Below are 19,107 nucleotides of genomic sequence, written 5' to 3'. Positions count from 1 at the left end.
AAAAGGGTATGAACTATCTACTACCAACAAGTGGATTATAGTTGATCTTTATAAAATATTATTTTCATTATCTTGGTGATATCATCTACTCTTAATATCCCTTGACATTTTTCTTGATCTCTAATCCTTTTACACCTATGTACAACTTTAGTTCCAGTAGAAAAAAACGCTTGCCCTAAAATGTTTATAATTATGAGTTCTTAAGACATATGCACATGAAAGAGAGGAATCTGACAGAAAAAAGACAGCTCTGTTTAGTTCATTGCTTGGGTTAATAAGTGACTTTATGCTGCCTACTTCTAGCAAGAAGTTTTGCATGCAGTTGACTGGCAAAGAGGACTTATTCAAAGTATCAGTTTCTAGTTTTTAATGACTTCTTGGAAATATGGTGTATATATTAAGAGGCCTGTACATTCTGCGAAATCACATGCACACAAACATATACAAATTCAAATGCATGTAATAAATTCTTGGTTGTCCCAGTACTTTGTGATTCTTCAGTGCCCTGGTTCTTTGTAGGTAAGATCTCGGGATAGTGGTTATATTTGGTCAGTATATGAAGCCCCTGACTAACTGCACTGTTTTTCTATAAGAAAGTGACAAACAAGAAATCACCAATTTCACAATCTATCACAAGTGTATCTCTTCCCAGAATTTTAAAACCTTATTCTGTTTTCATGTTCCTACAGTGGTATACAAACAACATAGTTTTATATTTTGTGCCTTTAAAGATAATTTTTCACGTTAGTTTTAATTTCTCAACAGAAAATCAGCTGACAAGAGGAATGTTGCTTTATTTCCAAGTACTCAGGGATTTTCCAGTTATCTTTTTGTTACTGATGTTTCATTCATTTGACGTTACAGAATATACTTTCTATGATTTGAATCTTTCAAATTTTATTGAGATTAATACTCCTGGGCATTTGTTCATTCATCAAGCACATTTAGAAAGCTTCTCTAATTTGATCATGAAAAAGTCATTATTTTATCTTCTGTGTCTGCTGTCTCATTAAAATTTGCCAATTGGTTCAGCAAACCTTTATTGAGTACTTAGTGTGTGCCATGTGCAGAAAGGCACTGGGGACAAAAGCACATCAGGACATGCTTGTAGTTGAATGAGGGAGGCAGGCCAGTAAACAGGTGACCAAAGTGCAGGGTGGAGAAGTTATGAGGGTTATTAAATTATGAATAGCAAAGATGAGTTGTTCCCCAGCATCTAATCCACAGAAGGGAAATCAGACTGCCTGGAAAGAGTAGAGCCTAAAATAGTAATAGTAAACATAATACTTCCTTCATACTTACTCTATGGGGGCACTACTCTAAAAGCCTCCAGAGTCCTAACTCGTGTAAATCTCTACAACACTAGTGGTGTGTTTATTTCACATTATCTGCATCTTATAGATGAGGAAATGAACAAAGGAATTTGTATAGGAGTAAGAGTTAGAACTCAGATTCTGAACTCTTAATCTCTTAATATTTGTGCATTATATATTTAACAAAAATATAGAGTGAATTTCAGAGCCAGAATTCTACGTGGTAGTTAGGACCTAAGCCTAGATTCTCTGCTGTGGCTCTCAATGCATCCACCACACACAGGGGGACATTCTGTTCACAGATATCTCTGTGACTATATGTTTCCCATGTTGGTTCACATCTATTCCTTTCTGCTACCACCCAGTCCTCACTGGCCCTACTCTGGTCTCTTCATCTTCACTCTTTATCCCTCCAAATCTCTGCAAGTACCACTACCACAGTAATCTGTGTGTTTCTTCCATAGTTCAAAAACTTTAGTGAGCTCCATTTCTCTATTATAGAAGTTTCCAAAGTATGAAACATGTACAACTTGTTAAATGATTTTAGATGATACACAGTAGTATAAAATAACTCTAGATCTCAGAATAAGAATTTCTTTTTTATCACTTTCCATTTGGTTCTTCTAACTGTGTCAGGGAAAATACTTCTCCATGTATCTAATCCTTGATAAACTCCTGCTGAAAAGAGCAAGACTCAAAACAGGGCCTCGGACAAGAAACTGTATCTAGCTATATATTAAAATATTATTTTTTTAGCATCTTATTTTTGTATTTTATATATTTCCTATTATTGAGGCCAAAAGGTTTTAGTAAATCACTTTCAAAGAAGGTATCCACTATATATTTTCTAGGTACAATGGAATAAATCTAAAAATAAATTGGCAAAAAACTGGAAATGCACGAAGAAATGGAATTTTTGTTTATTTTCCAACTTTTTTATTAGTATAGATTTTCCATCTGTAAGTACCACATATAGATTTCTTTTAAAGCAAATTTAATCCAAAAAGAATCAAGTTAATTCAAAAGCAATTGTTAAGTATCTACTCCAGCAGGTAGAACTCAAAGATGGTACTGACAGCTGTGCAGAAATGAATGCAGAATGAAAAGCATTCCTCAGTCAACTCAGGTTTTTTGGAGGTTACACAATAGACTAAAATGGGCCAACCTGTACCAGGCTGTTGTATTGTAGGACTGATATTTCTTAGGCTGTTCAACAGTGAACAAATCTGCCAATGGTGATTCGCCAGTTCTCTGTTCTCTAAAAGATGCAGCATTTTATGGCTGCTGTGGCTTATGTCTAGATATCCCCCATGCCTCATGCGGTCATAGGTGGGGCTTCTTCAGAGGTGGCTGGATCTAGAGTGTGGGACACTGGGATGGACTCATGGAGAAATGCTAGGATTAAAGGTATCAGCACTGCCCACCGTAAAGGTGCGTGGTATGGAAAAGCAACAGAAAGAGGCTTGTTTGCTTTGCAGCCTTCTGCCCACTGTGTACTGTTTCCCCTCTGTGATGCCCCTGTCATAGAGCCAGCTGATAATGGACAGAAACCCCTACAAACTGTGAGTTAAGTACACCTTTCCTCCTTTAATTTTGAGTACCAAGTATTTTTTTCTCCACAATGAGGAAAAAGTAAGACACCAGCTTCAAAATTTTGCCCATGCTGCTCTTCCTGCTTGGGATGCTCTGTTTTTCATCTCCTTATTGAAATATTACCACCCTTCTGAGTCTAGGTTAAGTGCTTCCCCTTCATGAAACTTTTGCTCGTCCACCAGTCAGATGAATTTCTCTCCGATTTGACATCACAACAGAACCTTCTCTCTCCACGGTGCTTCTTATCACAGTTTTTGTGACATTAAAAGTGTTAAAATAATAATATTAATTTACCTGGTAGACTTCAATTGAGAGGAAGGAAGTATGGCTTTTGTTCATTTTTAATGCAACTATGGTACTTAACAAAATGCCTCATATACAGTGTCAGCCTATAATTAATACTTGCTGTCTTGAATTTAATGCTTCATGTAACATTCTTGGATACTTACAATTTTGCGCTTGATCATGAAGAGTGGGATTTTTGCATGAAGAGGAGTTGAAGACAGTTCCTTATGGACTGTTGATAAATAAAGTCTTCTTTTGATGTTGCCTAAATCAGTAATTCTGAAAAAAAGAGGACAGAAGAAAGATTTAATAACTACTTTTTTGGATAATCATCAAAATGACATAATTTCCAATGGGGAGTTCAAATACCAAATTTAAGAATTGTTGTTTTCTGTCAAAAAGTAATAAAATTTCTTCCCTAAATTCCAAGTGCTCAAGCCTGAATGTATAAATTCACTTAATATGCTAATTTATTTCAGTACTCTGCACTAGATTTCCACAGTCCTCCAGTCTATGAAAAATTCAATTTGTATGAACTGAGAAACTGCAAGCTTTTAATAATCAGGCTGGTTCCAGCCCCTTAAGCTTCTATTATCTTGGGACACACTGTCACCTACTAAATAGAAAAACATTATAGGTTTCTTTCCCTAAAAATGCACCTGTCATTTTATATAGGCTGTTAGTCTGCTTAGAGACAGACACAAAACACTGACTGTCGGTTTCACTTCCTAAGCACATATCTTCCAAGTGGAATTATAATACACAAGTTTATTGCTCACTCTGCAGGTCAACCCAGGGATATCAAGGACACTGAATCTGAACATCTCTTAATAGATTTAGACCACAGGCATGATCACAAAGATTAGGTTTGGTTCAAATTGATAGAGGCTCATTTTTATGTTCTGCTTCCTTTAGGTCTCAGAGGTAACACAGCAGGCTGGAATTCTGCAAACCTGTCTCAGACTCTATACTGCAGAACTGAAGCTTTCTTAAAAGCTACCTTTTTATCTGAGAATAAACCACTTTTTCCTGATTTTTAGCAGTGTTGTCTACATGTACCACACTAATTTTATACAATTAGCAATCCCCTAAGGAAATATTTCTTTCAAATACATTGTTGTCAGTATAACTAACATTTTAAAAAAATCAACATAGCCTTTTTATTAGCTCTTCAGTGCTCCTCCTGTTAACCAGGCGCTTTACCACTGAGCAGTACCCTAAATCTTTTTTCCCCTGTTTTGTTAATGGTATTTAAAAAATTTTTTATTCGAAAATAACTTCCAACTTAAGAGAAAAGCATTAAACATAGTACATAAAAAAGCTCATGCTCTTTATAAAAATTTGCTTATGTGGATAACTATTGATTAGCAAAGTGTTCATTTTCATGAAGCAGAAGTTTTAATTATTTATACTAGTGCTTGCTGTATCCTAAAAAATTCTTGCCTAGTACAAAAAGTATTTTCCTATGTTTTCTTCTAGATTTTTGTAGGCTCAGTTTTTACATGTAGTTTATGATCCACCCTAGCTTAGTTGTTTATGTTGCTGGTAGGGGTGAAGTTATTTTCTCTGTGCAATGCTTATCAATTTGTCCCACAACCATTTATGAAAGACTCCGTCTCCTCAATGAAATGCTATGTAACCTTGCTAAAAACCAATTGACCATGTTGTATTAGTCCATTTGCTAGTATTACAATGAAATATCTGAGGTTAGGTAACTTTACAACGAAAAGAGGATTTTTAGTTCACAGTTATGGAAGTATGTGTGGGAGGAAGAGACCATGTCTTGAAAGAGTATGCCAAGGCTGGGCTCACTCTCAGAATGGCTTACTCTAGGAAGAACTAACTCAAAATTCCACAAAAATCATCTTACTCTCTTCTGAGGCTAGCACTCTAAATGACCAGGGAGACAAATTTTAAGGTCCACACTAGTCCTAACATTGCTACACAATGAGCTACCAATGTATAAACCCTTGGCAGACAAGCCACATTCAAATGATAGTGTGTGTGTGGGTACATGTACTGTTGGACTCTCCCTTGACCCATTTTGTCAGCAATACATTTGCTTGTTCTTATACCAAAAATATTATATTTTGATTACTACAGATTAACAGCAAGTTTCAAAAGTAGATAAACTTTTCTACTTTTGCTTTGTTAAAGATTTATTTGTATTTACTTTATATAGATTTTAAGATTTATCATTTTCTATTTGAAAAGGTTACTGAGAATTTATTAGTTTTATTAAATTGGTTCTAAAAAATCTATTAGGGGAGAATAATACTGATTCTTCCAATCCACTCACATGGCGTATTTCCATTTATTCAGGCCTTCTTTCATAGTTTTATAATTCACATTTCACAATCTTACAAGTCTTTTGTTCAGTTATTTCTGAGAATTTTTTTATGTAACTGACATTGAATTTTAGAATCTAATTTCTTGTCATTTGCTAAAATTTTATAGAAATACAATTGACTTTTGTATATAGACCTTATTTCCTATGACTGCTTCATTCAATCATGAGTTGTGGTAGCTGTTTTATATATATTCCTGAGAATTCTATATGTAAATAATCATATCCTCATTGAAAGGAATATTTCTGCTTTTCAATCTTTGTAACTTCCATTCCTTTTCCTTGTATCACTGCATATACTACAAAGAGATGGGAGTGGACAGCCCTGTTTTGTCCTCCATCACAGGATAAAGTGTTCACTATGCTCCTATTAAGATTGAAGAGGTTCTCTTCTATTCTTACTTTGGGATAGCTTTTTTTTTTTTTTAAATCAGGAACAGGTAGAGAACTTCATCAGATACATATTTTGCATTAATCTAAATGATCTTGTTTTTCCATTTATTTTGTCTCTATTGAATTATCTGCTTGATTTTCAAATGGGTATGCCTGTTTTTGACAACAGAGTTAACTTAGTCCTGTGAAATTATTTGAGAAGTATTTCCTTCTCTATTTTCAGAAAATGTTCCTTTAAAAAGATGCTAGTTTCTCCTTAAATATTGATTGAAGTCACCTGTGTCTGAAGTTTTCTTTGTGGAAAGATTTTGTTTACACATAGTTTCTTTATTAGATTATGGAACTACTCAGATTTCTAATTTTTCTTGTTTCAGTTGTGGTTTTCACATAGAGTTGTTCTGTTTATTGCCACTGGATTGTTAATCCTGTTTTCTTTTTCTTTTTTAAATATCAGTAAGATGTGCAGTGGTATTCCTCTCTCATTCCTAACATTGATAATTATGACAGCTTTCTTATTAATCAGTCCTGATATAATTTATCAAGTTTATTTTTCCAAAGAAAACATTTGACTATGTTACATTTCTCTATTCCTTGTTTTCCATTTTACTGATTACATTATGCGATTTCCATTTTATTGATTTAATACCTCCTTATTTTGGGTTAAATTTGAATATTGTTTCTCTTTAGCTTCTTTAGTCAAAAAGTTGTATCACTACTCTAAATCTTTCATCTTTTCTTGTGTAGATATTTAAGACCAAATTTAGCTCTAAGCATTATGTTAGGTGCATACCACAAACTCTGAGAATATATTTTATTCATTCTGAAGTATTTTCTATTACCCTTTACAATTTCTTCTTTGAATCTTGTGTTTCTAACAAGTATGCCTATTTAAATTCTGAACATGAAGGTCTTTTTTATATATTTTTGTCATTATTGATATTCAGTGTCATTCTAGCATGGTCAGAGAAGATATTTCACATAGTTTTCTTTCTAAAAATTTAATTAAAATTATTGCATGACTTCTTCACAACCTGTTCCTGTTCCATTCTGGATCCAGTCTTCCAAGAGATCATAAATTTGTGTTTTCAACCATGAAATCAATAATTCTTAAAATTATCTCCAAGCTACGAAGACTGGACTATAATCTAGTGTTTAGTGGAATTTGTTAGTTTATGTAAAGAAAAAAATCTAGGAAGTATCAACACATTGTTTACTTAGTACAGAATCCGAACAGTTTTAGACTACAATACTTGATATATATTTTTCAAGGGAAAGACATTATTAGTAAATATTTATTAACTATTGGCTATTTTCTATATGTCAACCCTGAATTAAGCACTCTTTATGTATTATCTCATTTAATTCTCCCATAAGCTTGACACAGTAACTGCCATTACTATCATCTCTACTTTATCGATGAAGATACTAACTCTTAGTGAGATTAGCTGACTATTCCAAAAGCATGCATCTAGCAGAGTTTAAATTTAAGCTGAGATTTAATTAATTCTGGTATCTACTTTCTGAGCCACATACCTTTTTTTCCTTTCTGCAGTGGGTGATGCTGGTAAAAATATTCAGTAATCTTTGATATGTTCCCAGTAGTCTTGTCTTTGCTTTTGGGAACAGTATTTACCATCTGATGGCTTAAGGCTTCTACTATTTAGTGTTTGGGCACAGCCCTTGTTCATATTTTATGTGTGAATGTAATTATTTCCATTGACCAAGTCTTCCTTTAACTATAGAAAAGCTCTGGTGTTAAAACCAACATACCAAGAAGACTTCTCTTGGAAACCTATAATCTCAATCAGGAGAGGATAAGAAATAGAAGAGCAATGTGGGAAACAATATGACTCCCCTTGAATGCAGAACAATTGCAGTTACTCTGATCAGAGCATTTCCTTATACTGATATCTACAAAGCTGACTATGGTATTTCCTTCTTTCTTCAATTGGCTCTAAGCATTGCAAATAAGGCCAGCTGAGGTACTAGTATGTGTAATCTCTAAAGCGATCAGACAGTCTCCTGTTTCCTTACATAATGCTCTCTGTAAAAGCTATAAACACAGTGGGATGGTAGAGCCAGTCAGCTCCAGGAATGTCAACTGGTGATAAGACTCAAGATAAAGAGGCTATGAGTCCCCAGGGCATGAAAGTTTACATATCAGAATCTGAAGCAACAGCCTCCAAAAATAATTCAGTTGCTACTTTAATTGAATTATGCAGATTGATCCTTCTGCATATCGTTATCCTCTCATTTTGCAAAGATGCTTTTCTGGCTACCTGGCTAGCCAGCTCAAGTTACTCATGGAGTTCCTACTATCCTCACTGTCACTCATCCCTGAGCCACTTGCTTCTTCACAAGGTAATAAATTCTGCGAGGGACCTAGGATCAGGGCCTCTGTCCGCATATCTTCATGGGGATGGGATTTGGGACTGCTTGGCTGCCCTTAATTTGGAACATGTCTTGGTGTCTTTACTCTCACCGTGGGTTGCACTGGTGGTGGTAGATTGGAGGTAACTTGCTGGGATTCCAGTAACATCTCAATTGGGTTACAGATATGATTTTCTGGATTGTGGAGAAGCCTGGAAGAGGGATTACAATGCACAATATCTGGGATTACAATACAGCAACATCTAAATTCCTCCCCTGTGCCAACAACTGCACATCACTTTGCTGAAGTCTTCTTCCTTCTTCTTGGAAAGAGACTCAATATTTACCTCTTGCTGAAGTAATGAGGGGTTCAGAGATGTTAAGAGGCCTGGTCAAGATCTCAGCGCTAGTGTTCAGCCCAGCCAGGAAGTTGTTATTTAATTTCCATGTATTTATGCAGGTTTCACAGTTTCTTTTGCCACTGATTTCCAACTTTAGTGAGCTATGTCAGGCATGGGATAATTTCGTTCCCTTTGCATTTACTTAATGTTTTCAGTTAATATATGATCTATTTTGGGAGAATGTCCCATGTGCAGCTGAGAAGAATGTGCATTTTGATGTGGTTGGGGGGAATACTCTGTAAACATCCACTAAGTCCATTTGCTCACAATTATGATTTACTTCTGTTATTTCTTTGCTGATTTTTTATCTAGGTGATCTATCTCTTTGTGGCAGTGGGGTGTTAAGGTCTCCTATTACAATTGTGTTCTTGTGTATTTGGTTTTTCATGTCCATTAGTATTTGTCATATAGGTAGGTGCTTCTGTATTTGGTGAATATATATTTATAACTGTTAGTTTTTCCACTTGTAGTTTTCCACTTACAAGTATGTAGTGGCCTTCTTTATTTCTTTTAATCACTTTAGCTTTGAAGTTCACTGTGTCTGCAAACAGAATAGCTGCTCCTGCTTTTTTCTGAGTTCCTGTTGCACGGAATACTGTTTTCCATCTTTTGACTTTTAATCTATGAGTTTCTTTTTGTATTTTTGTATACAGCACACTGTACACAAAATTTTGTCAGATTTTTTTGTATACAGCACACTGTGGGATCCTGTTTCTTGATCCATTCTCTCAACCTGTTTCTTTTGATAGGTGAATTGAACCCATTTACATTTATGGATATCACTGATATGTACTGGCTTCACTTTGCCATGTTGTGTTCCTGTTGGTTTCCTGTTTTTCTCCCCTTGTTTAATTTCTTGTCCAGCCTCATGGTTTCTTTCTGTTGTTGTTCTGGAGATTGTGGTCAATTTTATCTCTATCATGTTTTTCAATACTCTTTCTAGGGTTGGTTTGGTAGATATGAATTTCTTCAGTTGTTCTTTGTCATGGAAGTATCTTGTTTCTCCATTAAATTTGAAAGAAAGTTTTGTTGGATACATTAGTCTAGGTTGAAAGTTGTTTTCTTTTAGGGCTTGAAATACTTTTACCTATGTCATTTGCATTGACTCCTGCATCTTCACTGATGCCTAATAGTCTTATATTGTTTCTCTTGGCATCATCTTTGAAGCTGCTAGATTGTCATTTCACACTGCTTTGTTGTTTTTGTATGTTCTACCCTTTCATGATCACTATCTGCAATCCTGTCCTCAAGGTCTGAAATTTTATCCTCAGCTTTATTTTGCCAGCTTTCAATAGAATTTTCATTTCTTGGATATCTCTTTGAATTTGTTTCATGGATTCTGCTTGATTTCTACATTGTTCATTCAAAGTTTCAATCAGTTTCCCATGCTCCTGTATTTTTAAAAATCTATTTCTTCTCTAGCTATGCTGAGCAACTTCTTTCCTATGGTTGTTATTTCTGTCTTTACATGAGAAATTATTTCTAATTTGATTTCTTATATAGCCTCATGGATTTGTTTCTTTAATTTGCTATCTTTTCAGAGATTTCTGGTGTATGACTTTTAAAGTCCTCTAGTTTGCTGTTGCTTCTTCTTGCTCCTGATGGAGTAGATGTTTGAGATTGCATTTTATTTTTTCATTTTGTCATTTTTTACCCTCTGGGCCAGTATCTGGTTATTCAATCCCAAAGTCACAACTGTCAGCAGTGTATCTCCTAGGGTCCTACTGTGTGGTTGATGCATGTCTGATTGTTGGGTACATAGTGACTGGAGCCTACCACGGTCCTCCATCTGGGTGAGGGGCCACCAAGTCTCCCATCAAACCAGCATGGCCAATCCTCAGTTCAAGGTTCTGGGAGGGAGAGTGGGAGCCAAACATTCACAGCAGTACTTGGTCTAAGAGATGGGGAGGGTAGCTGAGGGCAGCGGGCCAAGCCAATTTCGTGGGGCGGTCCTCTGGGCAGGAGTGCAGGAGGAGTGCACCAGGGTATAGGTGCGGCATGGTGGTCTGAGCCAGGGTGGGCACAGTGGTCCTCTAGGCTGGTGTGCAGGGGGAGCCAATGGTCGATATTTAAACAAACTGTTATTTTCATATCTTTGCTTAAGCGTTTCCTTGAGAATGTTCCTTCTTGAAATCTCCTACTTGAAATTATCCTACTTGAAATTACCTCCTACTTGAAATTATCTTGGATCTAGAGAGTAAAAATGATCACATTTTTTGTGAATTACTACAATAAGTTTTTTGACCTCTAGAACTGAATAGTTTTCATTCCTTTTGTTCTAGGTCACTGATTATGTTCCATTTTGTGGAGTATTAATTGATGCAAGTATGCAAATCTTTTCCTTTGTTTTCATGGGTGAATAACATGCAGTCCCACATACTTTAGTTTTACCATTTGGTAGAAATATTTTAATTGTGTTTAAAAGGGTTATTAGAATTTGGTATTTCAGAAGTTACTTCAAGTTTAAAGAATTTCCACTTCACCTTCCACTGATTAATCTCACTGTTCTGATGGGCTTAACGACTTGCAAAGTACTCAGTAGGTAATTGTATTAACAAGAGAGTGTAGAACTTCTTAAATTCAGGGGAAGGAGAATTTGTTACAAATTCATCATTAGTACTGTTTTGTGTTGGCTATAGTTTTCAGTGACAAATTGTTATTACTTAAGATTAGGCATTAAACAAAACAGAATTATGTCATAATGGTTAAGAGAAATAATTTTGAAGATCAATTTTCTGTTGATACTGGCTTATATAATTATATATTAACTATATAATACTGGTTAAGACAGCAATAAAAAATACATAGTAACTCTAATAAAGCACAATAAGGTAGTTGGAAGTGATGGGGTAAAAAGTTACTCTAGAAAACCTAGGGAGGTTCTGGCACAACTCTTGACTATTGAACCAAAAGTTGAAAAGTGAAGGCAGGAATCAAGCATGGTTGCTTCAGGAATATTCCAGGCAGAACACTCCACAAATTGTGTGAAAACTCTAAAGAAAGATTGCACCTCCTGCCTTAGTAGTTGTTTCTCTGTAATCTAATACATTTCAGTGGGTTCCTGGGCTATGAAGCTCAATAGGAATCTACAAAAGGTATCCAGCATGAGCCTCCCTCAGAGTTCACAGCCAAATCTAGCCATTATGGCTCTCAATAATCATGTGCCCAACTTAGCACGGAGTATTATAATTAAGGTGCTCATATGATAATAGGACTCATTCTACTGTCTTTACAAAAATAAACATGCAGCCCTTCCCCATCTCATAATCAAGAATAGCTGGTTTTGGAGGAAAACAAAATCATGTGCTAAGCTTAAACAATTCTGAAAGCAAGCTAAGTTGCTACTTTAAAAAATTAAAATTAGTCATTCATGAGATAAAAAATATAAACGCATACATGTGATGACTTAAAAGCTTCATTATGCTTGTTCTTTTTGGGGGACAATTTAATTGCTCAAAGGAAAGCTGCCTATAAAACAGCTCTTCACTTGTAATACAGGCTTGATTTTCACCATCTAAAACCTTCTGTGTCCTAACAAAAAAGAAAAAGACAAGTATCACTGGCAATGCTCCTCTTGTTCTTAAAGATGCATTTAAAAAGAACCATATATATGTTAATACATTGTATATGAATAAGTGAGCATTCATAGCTAAGGGTCAACAATTTGGTAGACAAAGTAATGAGACCATGTTGAGAAAAAAATGGGGCAGTCAACAGGAAAATCAACCTCATTTATAATAATATTCTAGTGATCAGCAGGTGTGTAAGTGTCCCAGCTATGGTCATTAACAGCATTCATTTCAAACTTAACATCTACATTTGTAAACCACTTGAAAGTAAAATTACTTTTTCAATTCAATTTTCAATTCATTTTTGTGTATTCAACCCTGATTGACAATTTTTTCATAATGCTAACCTCTGTGAGATTTTGAGTAAATAGTGGCATCTATGCAAGAGTGCAGAAAAACTCATCTACTGAGGTTATTCATTTTTCTTATGTATGTACAATCACTTACAACCCTCTGTGAATGTTCACTTCAGGTCAGAATGAAGTTTCACAATTGATATCAGACTTCTGATGACTGGATTCACTTATTGGAACAATTATTCCATAAAGCCAAAATGATTTTTATTTTGGCTTTATTAAGACCTAAAAACCACCAAATGTAAATGCATATTTTCAGTAACGCTATCAAATAATTCTAGGTATAAGGAAATAACAAGACCTCAAAGCAGCATATTCAAATATGTGCAGCACTGTTTCAGTATATGGTTAGTATGGTTCTGGCCTCAAATTTAATGGTCAGTAGGCCAAAGGGTTTCCATGGCCTCTCTTATAGACTCATTCCAACAGTTTACAATACCATGAGACATTTTATTCCATTAGGTTTTTTGGGGGGTGGGGATTTAACCTAATAAAGTTTAAATTCGTTGAAAATTCCTTTATATGTAAATGGAAAACAGCAGCTATGCTTGTGTAGGCCTATTAAAACACATTTAGCCCTTATTTCTTTTTTTTAAAGAACCCTCTCATTTTAATTTTTCAAATTGTTATTTTTCTCAGCAGATATCTGCAGTGCACAATGATTATACTCATCATAGGAAAGTGGTGCACGAATATAACACTTATCTTTATTCTTTTTCCCCTCCCCCTATCTCTTGGTTCTTTTTCCATTTGCAAAAGATCTATCTCCCTGTTTCATTTACCTGACTTTTATTTTGTCTTTCAATTTGTACTTTGTACTTCTCATATAAAAGAAATCATGTGTTATTTAAGCTTGTATGTGTCAGGTTTACTTCACTTAACACTATGGTCTCAAGATATATTCATTTTCCTACAAATGACTCAGATTTATCCTTCTAAGAGCTGCAACATTCACTACTAGGTATATCAAACATAACTTTAAATTAATAACCTGTCTCGGAAAATTTCTCTATAAATATTCTGATCTCCTTTCCACAAAAGTTTTACTGTAGTATAATTTGCATGCCATAAAATTTGTTACATAGTTTTAGTGTACAATTCAAAGATTTTTGATGTATTTATGGAGTCACCAGTTGCAGAAAACTGCTGTCATCTCAAAAATGTCCCTCATACCTGTCAATAATGCCCTTTAACCCCCAGTCTTAGGCAATCACTAATCTAGTTTTGTCTGTAAATATCTGTATTTTCTAGATATTTCAAGTAAGTGATACAGAAATATAAAACATTTTTGCACCTGATTCCTTTCACTGAAAGCTTCCGAGATCCATTCATGTTGTAGGATATATCATTATATTACAGAATATAGTTCATTCCAATTATCTTTTCTCCAGATGAGTTAATGGAAATGTATACTGTTCTCAAGCTTGGCTAGTCTGAATAATATCACTATGAACATTTGTGTTTATTTCTTTCTGTGGACAGGTGTTTTCACTTTTTTAAGGTAAATAGACAGGAAATATGGGTATATTGTTTTACATTGCTTTGGAAAAGTGCAAGAATTTCAGTTTCTTCACATCTTGATCAAAGCTTGATATCATTTTTTTATTATAGCCATTATAGTGGGTACAGGTGTCTTGTACTGTTCCTTTACTTTGGTTTTCTTACTGATACATAGTATTGAAAATCTCATCATATGTTGTCTAGCCACTTGTCCATCTTCTTTTGTGAAATATTCTCTTTACCAAGTTTTTAACTGAGTCATATGTTTAAATGGTAAGAGTTCTTCTATATTCAAGATATAAGAATTTACTATAGATACGATTTTTGAATATTTGGCTTATCTTTATTTAATGATATCCTTAAAAACAAAACCTTTTAAAAGGTTGATGGGCAAAATTTCATATTTTTCTTTTATTGCTTGTATTTTAGCATTATATCTACAAACACCCTGACCTAGGGCCAACAAGCTTTCATTTTGTGTTCTTCTAGATGCTTACTACTATTAACACTTGTAGTTAGTTCTAAAATTCATTATTGCAAGGTAAGGCTTTAAATTGATTTTTAATGTATGTGGATAACCATATGTTAAAAAGACTATTCTTTTACCCACTGAATTGTACTTTTGAAAAAACAAGAAAACCTGTCCATGAACATGAGGGTTCATTTCTTGATTCTCCATGCTACTATACATTGACATCTACATCTTCATGACAGCACCTTACTGCCTCATCAGTATTAGCATTACAGTGCATTTTGAGATGAGTAATATCGAGTCACCTACTTTGGTTCTTCTTTTATAAAGTTGTTTTATTTCACTTTTAATGTTTTCTTTATGGGACCAAGTGAAAGCAGTCCTAAGAGTAAATACTCACATTACAAAAACAGTGCAGTCCCAAATAACCTGGTTATGTATCTGAAACTCTGAGAAAAACAAAAACAATACAAACCTAAAGCTAATAAAAAGAAAAAAATTATAAACATCAGAGCAGAAATTGATGAAACTGAGACAAAATACACAAAAAGATACAAAGAGTCAATGAATTGAGAGTTTGTTCTCTGAAAGATTAAAACAAAACAAACCATTAGCAATCTAATTGAAAAAGAAAAGACCCCAAAAAATGTAATTAGAAATGAAAAAGTTAAACGCAAAATCAGTACTTCTGAAGTCAAGAAAATTAACAACTGCTTCACACATCTGTGTGCCAATGTACAGAAGAATTCAGAAGAAATGAATAGATCCCTAGATACACGTGAATTACCAAAATTGAACAAAGAATATTTAAAAGTCGGAATAATCAGAAAACAGGCACTGAAATTGAAATAGTAATAAAGAAAATCTCTCAATGAAGAAGAGCCTAGATCAGACGGATTCACTGCTGAACTATACAAAAACTTTAGGGATGATCTAACAAAAATACTCCTGCAGCTCTTTAATGAGATTAAAAGGAAATAGTACTCCCAAAGTCATTCTTGAAAGTTAGCGCTTATTTGATTCCAAATCTAGAAAAGGATTCAATCAGAAAAGAGAAAAATAGACCAATCTCCTTAATGAACATTAGATACAGAAATCCTGAACAATACACTGGCAAACATAGTGCAACAAATCAAAATGATCGGACATCACGACCAAGGAGGCTTCATGCAAGAATGGTCCAACACTCGCAAATCAGTAAATGTGATACATCACATAAACAGAAGCAAACACAGAAAAAGTCTCTGATGAAATCCAACATCCTTTCACAATAAAAACCTGAAAAAACAGACACAGAGGGACATTAGTGCAATCTGATAAGAGCCATTTATAGCAAAATTACTGCCAACATTGTGTTAAATGAAGAAATGTTGACAGCATTTCCTTTAAAATCAGGAACAAGACAGAGATGTCTACTACCACTGCTCCTGTTCAACATAATATGCACTTGAAACATTTGCAAGAGCAAACAGGCAAGAAAAACAAATGATAGGGGTAAGTGCAGGAAAAGAATAAGGCAAATTGTCATTATTTGCAGATGAAGTCATCTATATAAAACTGTATACCTCATTTAAGCAATCCCAATCAAAATACCAACAGCATTTTTTATAGAACTGGAGAGAAGAATCCTATACTTCAAATGAAATCAGAGGAGACCCAGAATAGCAAAAGCAATCCTGGGTAAAAAGAGCAAAGTGGGAGGCATTACTAAACTGGACCTGAAGTTACTGCAAAGACAGCACAAAAACACACAAGAAGATCAACAGAACCCAGGAGAAGATGCACCAACAACCCTAAGCACATCCACCCACAGTAGTTGATCCTTGACAAAGAAGACAAATGCATACACCGGAGGAAAGACACTGTCTTTGATAAATATTGCTGGGAAAACTGGATATCCACATGCAGAAGACTAAATCTACAACCGTATCTTTCACTGTGTAGTAAACTAAACTCAAAGTGGATCAAGGAAGTAAATGTTAAAACAGAAACGCTTAACCTGGTAAAAGATAAAATAAAAACTCTAGAAGTCACAGTCATACACAGGGATTTTCTGTACAGAATCCTGCTTGCACAAGAAATAGTACAAAGAAGTAGCAAATAGAAATTCAAATTAAAAAGCTGCCCAGCAAAAGAAATGACCAATAATAAAACTTACAAAATGGAAAAAACAATTGTCAGCTCTTCCTCACACAGAGGACTAATATCAAAATATATGAAGAACTCAAAAATTAGACCATTCAAATTAAAAGACCCAATCAAAAAATGGGCAAGTATAATGAATAGGCATTGCACAAAATAAATAGAAATGTCCCAATTGAATCCAGAGGTCTTGTGCTCTGGATAAATAACATGGGGATGATAATGTGCAATGTATGTACCATTGTTGTCCCCAATTGATGTTTTGAAATTTTACTTTTTTCTCTTTGAAATAAAATGGGTATAAGACAATAAATACAAATGTCCCATAAATACATGAAGAAATGTTTAACATCACTGGCCATTAGAGAAATGAAAATTAGAACAACACTAAGATTCCATCTTTCCCTAGAATGCATGTCCATCCTCAAGAAATCAAATAATACTGTTAGCTGGATTGTGGGGTAAAAGGTCTTACTACATTGTTGATGGGGGTGTAAACTAGTTTAACCACTATGAGAATCAGTGTTTCCTTAAAAAATAAAACTTAGGAAGTCCATGTGACCCAGCTATTCCCCTTCTAAGTATCTTCCTGAAAAACTGACAGACATTATAATACAGGCACACCATGTTCACACTTGCATGGCTCACAAGAGCTCAGTTTGGATGCAGCCTATGTGTCCATCACCAGGTGAATGGATAAAGAAAATGCTGATTTATATACAATAGAACACTACTCTGACTTGATGAAAGATAAACCTGGGTCATTTATAGAAACATGAGTACACCTTGAGACCATAATGTTACATAAAACAAATCAGACACACAAGCTTAAATACTGCATGGTTTCTCTTCTCTGAGAACCCTAAAGAGGGGATATAGCTCAATGGCATAAGAGCCTGCCTGGCAAGCGTGAGGTTGTGAGTTCGATCCCTGGTACAAAAATATATATACATATATATATATATATATATATATATATATATATATATATATGTATATATCCCAAAGTATAAATTACAGGGCAAAATAACTGGTAAGAGGAGACAGAGACACAACTTTCTCAAAGGGAAAAGGGTTCACAAGGTAAAGAGAGAGGGGAAAAGAGGGAGGGAAAGCAGATGAAAAAGGAATTAAGATGTGTTATGTACATACATCAACTCCACACAAGGAATGTTAACAATATCTACGGCAAACATGTACTAACAAAATTTAAAAATAAACAAAAAGAGGCAAGGATAAAAAATTTCTTTAACATGGATTTAGGGTCTGTTCATCAATTTCTATTAAAACAAGTGCTCGAGATTTTTCTTACCAAAAAAGCCTGGTGAATTTAGGGAAAATCAATCATCTTAACAATATTAAGTCTGATAATGAAATCTCTTTCATTTATAATATCTATGTTTTATACAAAGATATACTGTATAACTTTTAGCATACAAATCTTGCATCACCTTTGTTAAACTTATTCCTAAGCATTTGTTCTTTTTGGTATTATTATGATTGGATTTGTTAATTTCATTTTTAAACTCTTTGTAGAAATGCAACTAATTTTTGCATGTATTGATTTTTGTGGACTTCAACCTTGCTGAACTCATTTATTCGTCTTAGTAGCTTTATTCTCATGGGCTCCATTACACGTTGTTGTGCATTACATGTAATATTTTACTCAGAGTGTCGCACGTTCATGACGAGCTTAATGGACTGTGAATGTGCTGCTAGGAGGGGGAGCCTGTCAGAAGAGGCAAGTGTGTCACTGAGAGTTACGGGGAAGTATTTTGTCTCCAGAAAGTTCCTTCTCTTTATGTTTCCTGTCTTCCCTGCATGAACACCTGTCTTTTCCCACACTTCTCACATGAGCACAAGACATTTTCACCAGTTCACTATACCAAGAATATAAGAGGAATTAAGACCAATTCTTCACCATCTCTTCCAAAAATGAAAGGAAGGGACACGTCTCAACCTATCCTAAAAGCTACTATTACCCTCACCAAAACCAAAGAAAATTATATAGACAAATATGTCTTATGAATACAAACAGAGATGTAAAAATACTTTAAAAATACTCGTAAAACAAATCCCAAAACATCTAAAATTGTTTATACACCATGACCAAGTGGGATTTATCCTAGAAATGACTGGTTGTCAAAACATTTTTAAAATTCATCAATGAAATACTAATCAATATAATTGAAAAAAAGAATCAATAGATATACCCCTCCAAAAGCTGCTAAAAAAAACTCAGTATCTTGTCACTCAACAAATCAGGAATACAGGAAACTTCGTCAATCTGATTAAGGGCAACAACAAAGAGATCTACTACCAAAATCGCATTTAATCGTGAAATACTGAAAGCTTTTCAAGTAATA

The 19,107-nt window shown here is 34.5% G+C and overlaps 1 protein-coding gene across 4 annotated transcripts in view; it reads right to left on the bottom strand.

The window, feature by feature from the left end:
- Positions 1–19,107, bottom strand: part of Cfap20dc (CFAP20 domain containing) — a 274,176-nt gene that overhangs the window by 149,868 nt on the left and 105,201 nt on the right. For all 4 annotated transcript variants that reach the window (XM_063257180.1, XM_063257179.1, XM_013144025.3 and 1 more), the window contains one exon: positions 3,356–3,470. In XM_063257180.1, the coding sequence (XP_063113250.1) occupies positions 3,356–3,470 (115 nt within the window). The remainder of the gene's footprint in view (positions 1–3,355; positions 3,471–19,107) is intronic.

The sequence above is a fragment of the Cavia porcellus genome, unplaced genomic scaffold (genome assembly GCF_034190915.1).
Source record: "Cavia porcellus strain 051 isolate PalLab524CR breed Dunkin Hartley unplaced genomic scaffold, mCavPor4.1 scaffold_10, whole genome shotgun sequence".
Lineage (NCBI taxonomy): Eukaryota > Metazoa > Chordata > Mammalia > Rodentia > Caviidae > Cavia > Cavia porcellus.
Note: the sequence above shows the minus strand (reverse complement) of the source record. Positions and strands in the feature narration are given on the sequence as shown.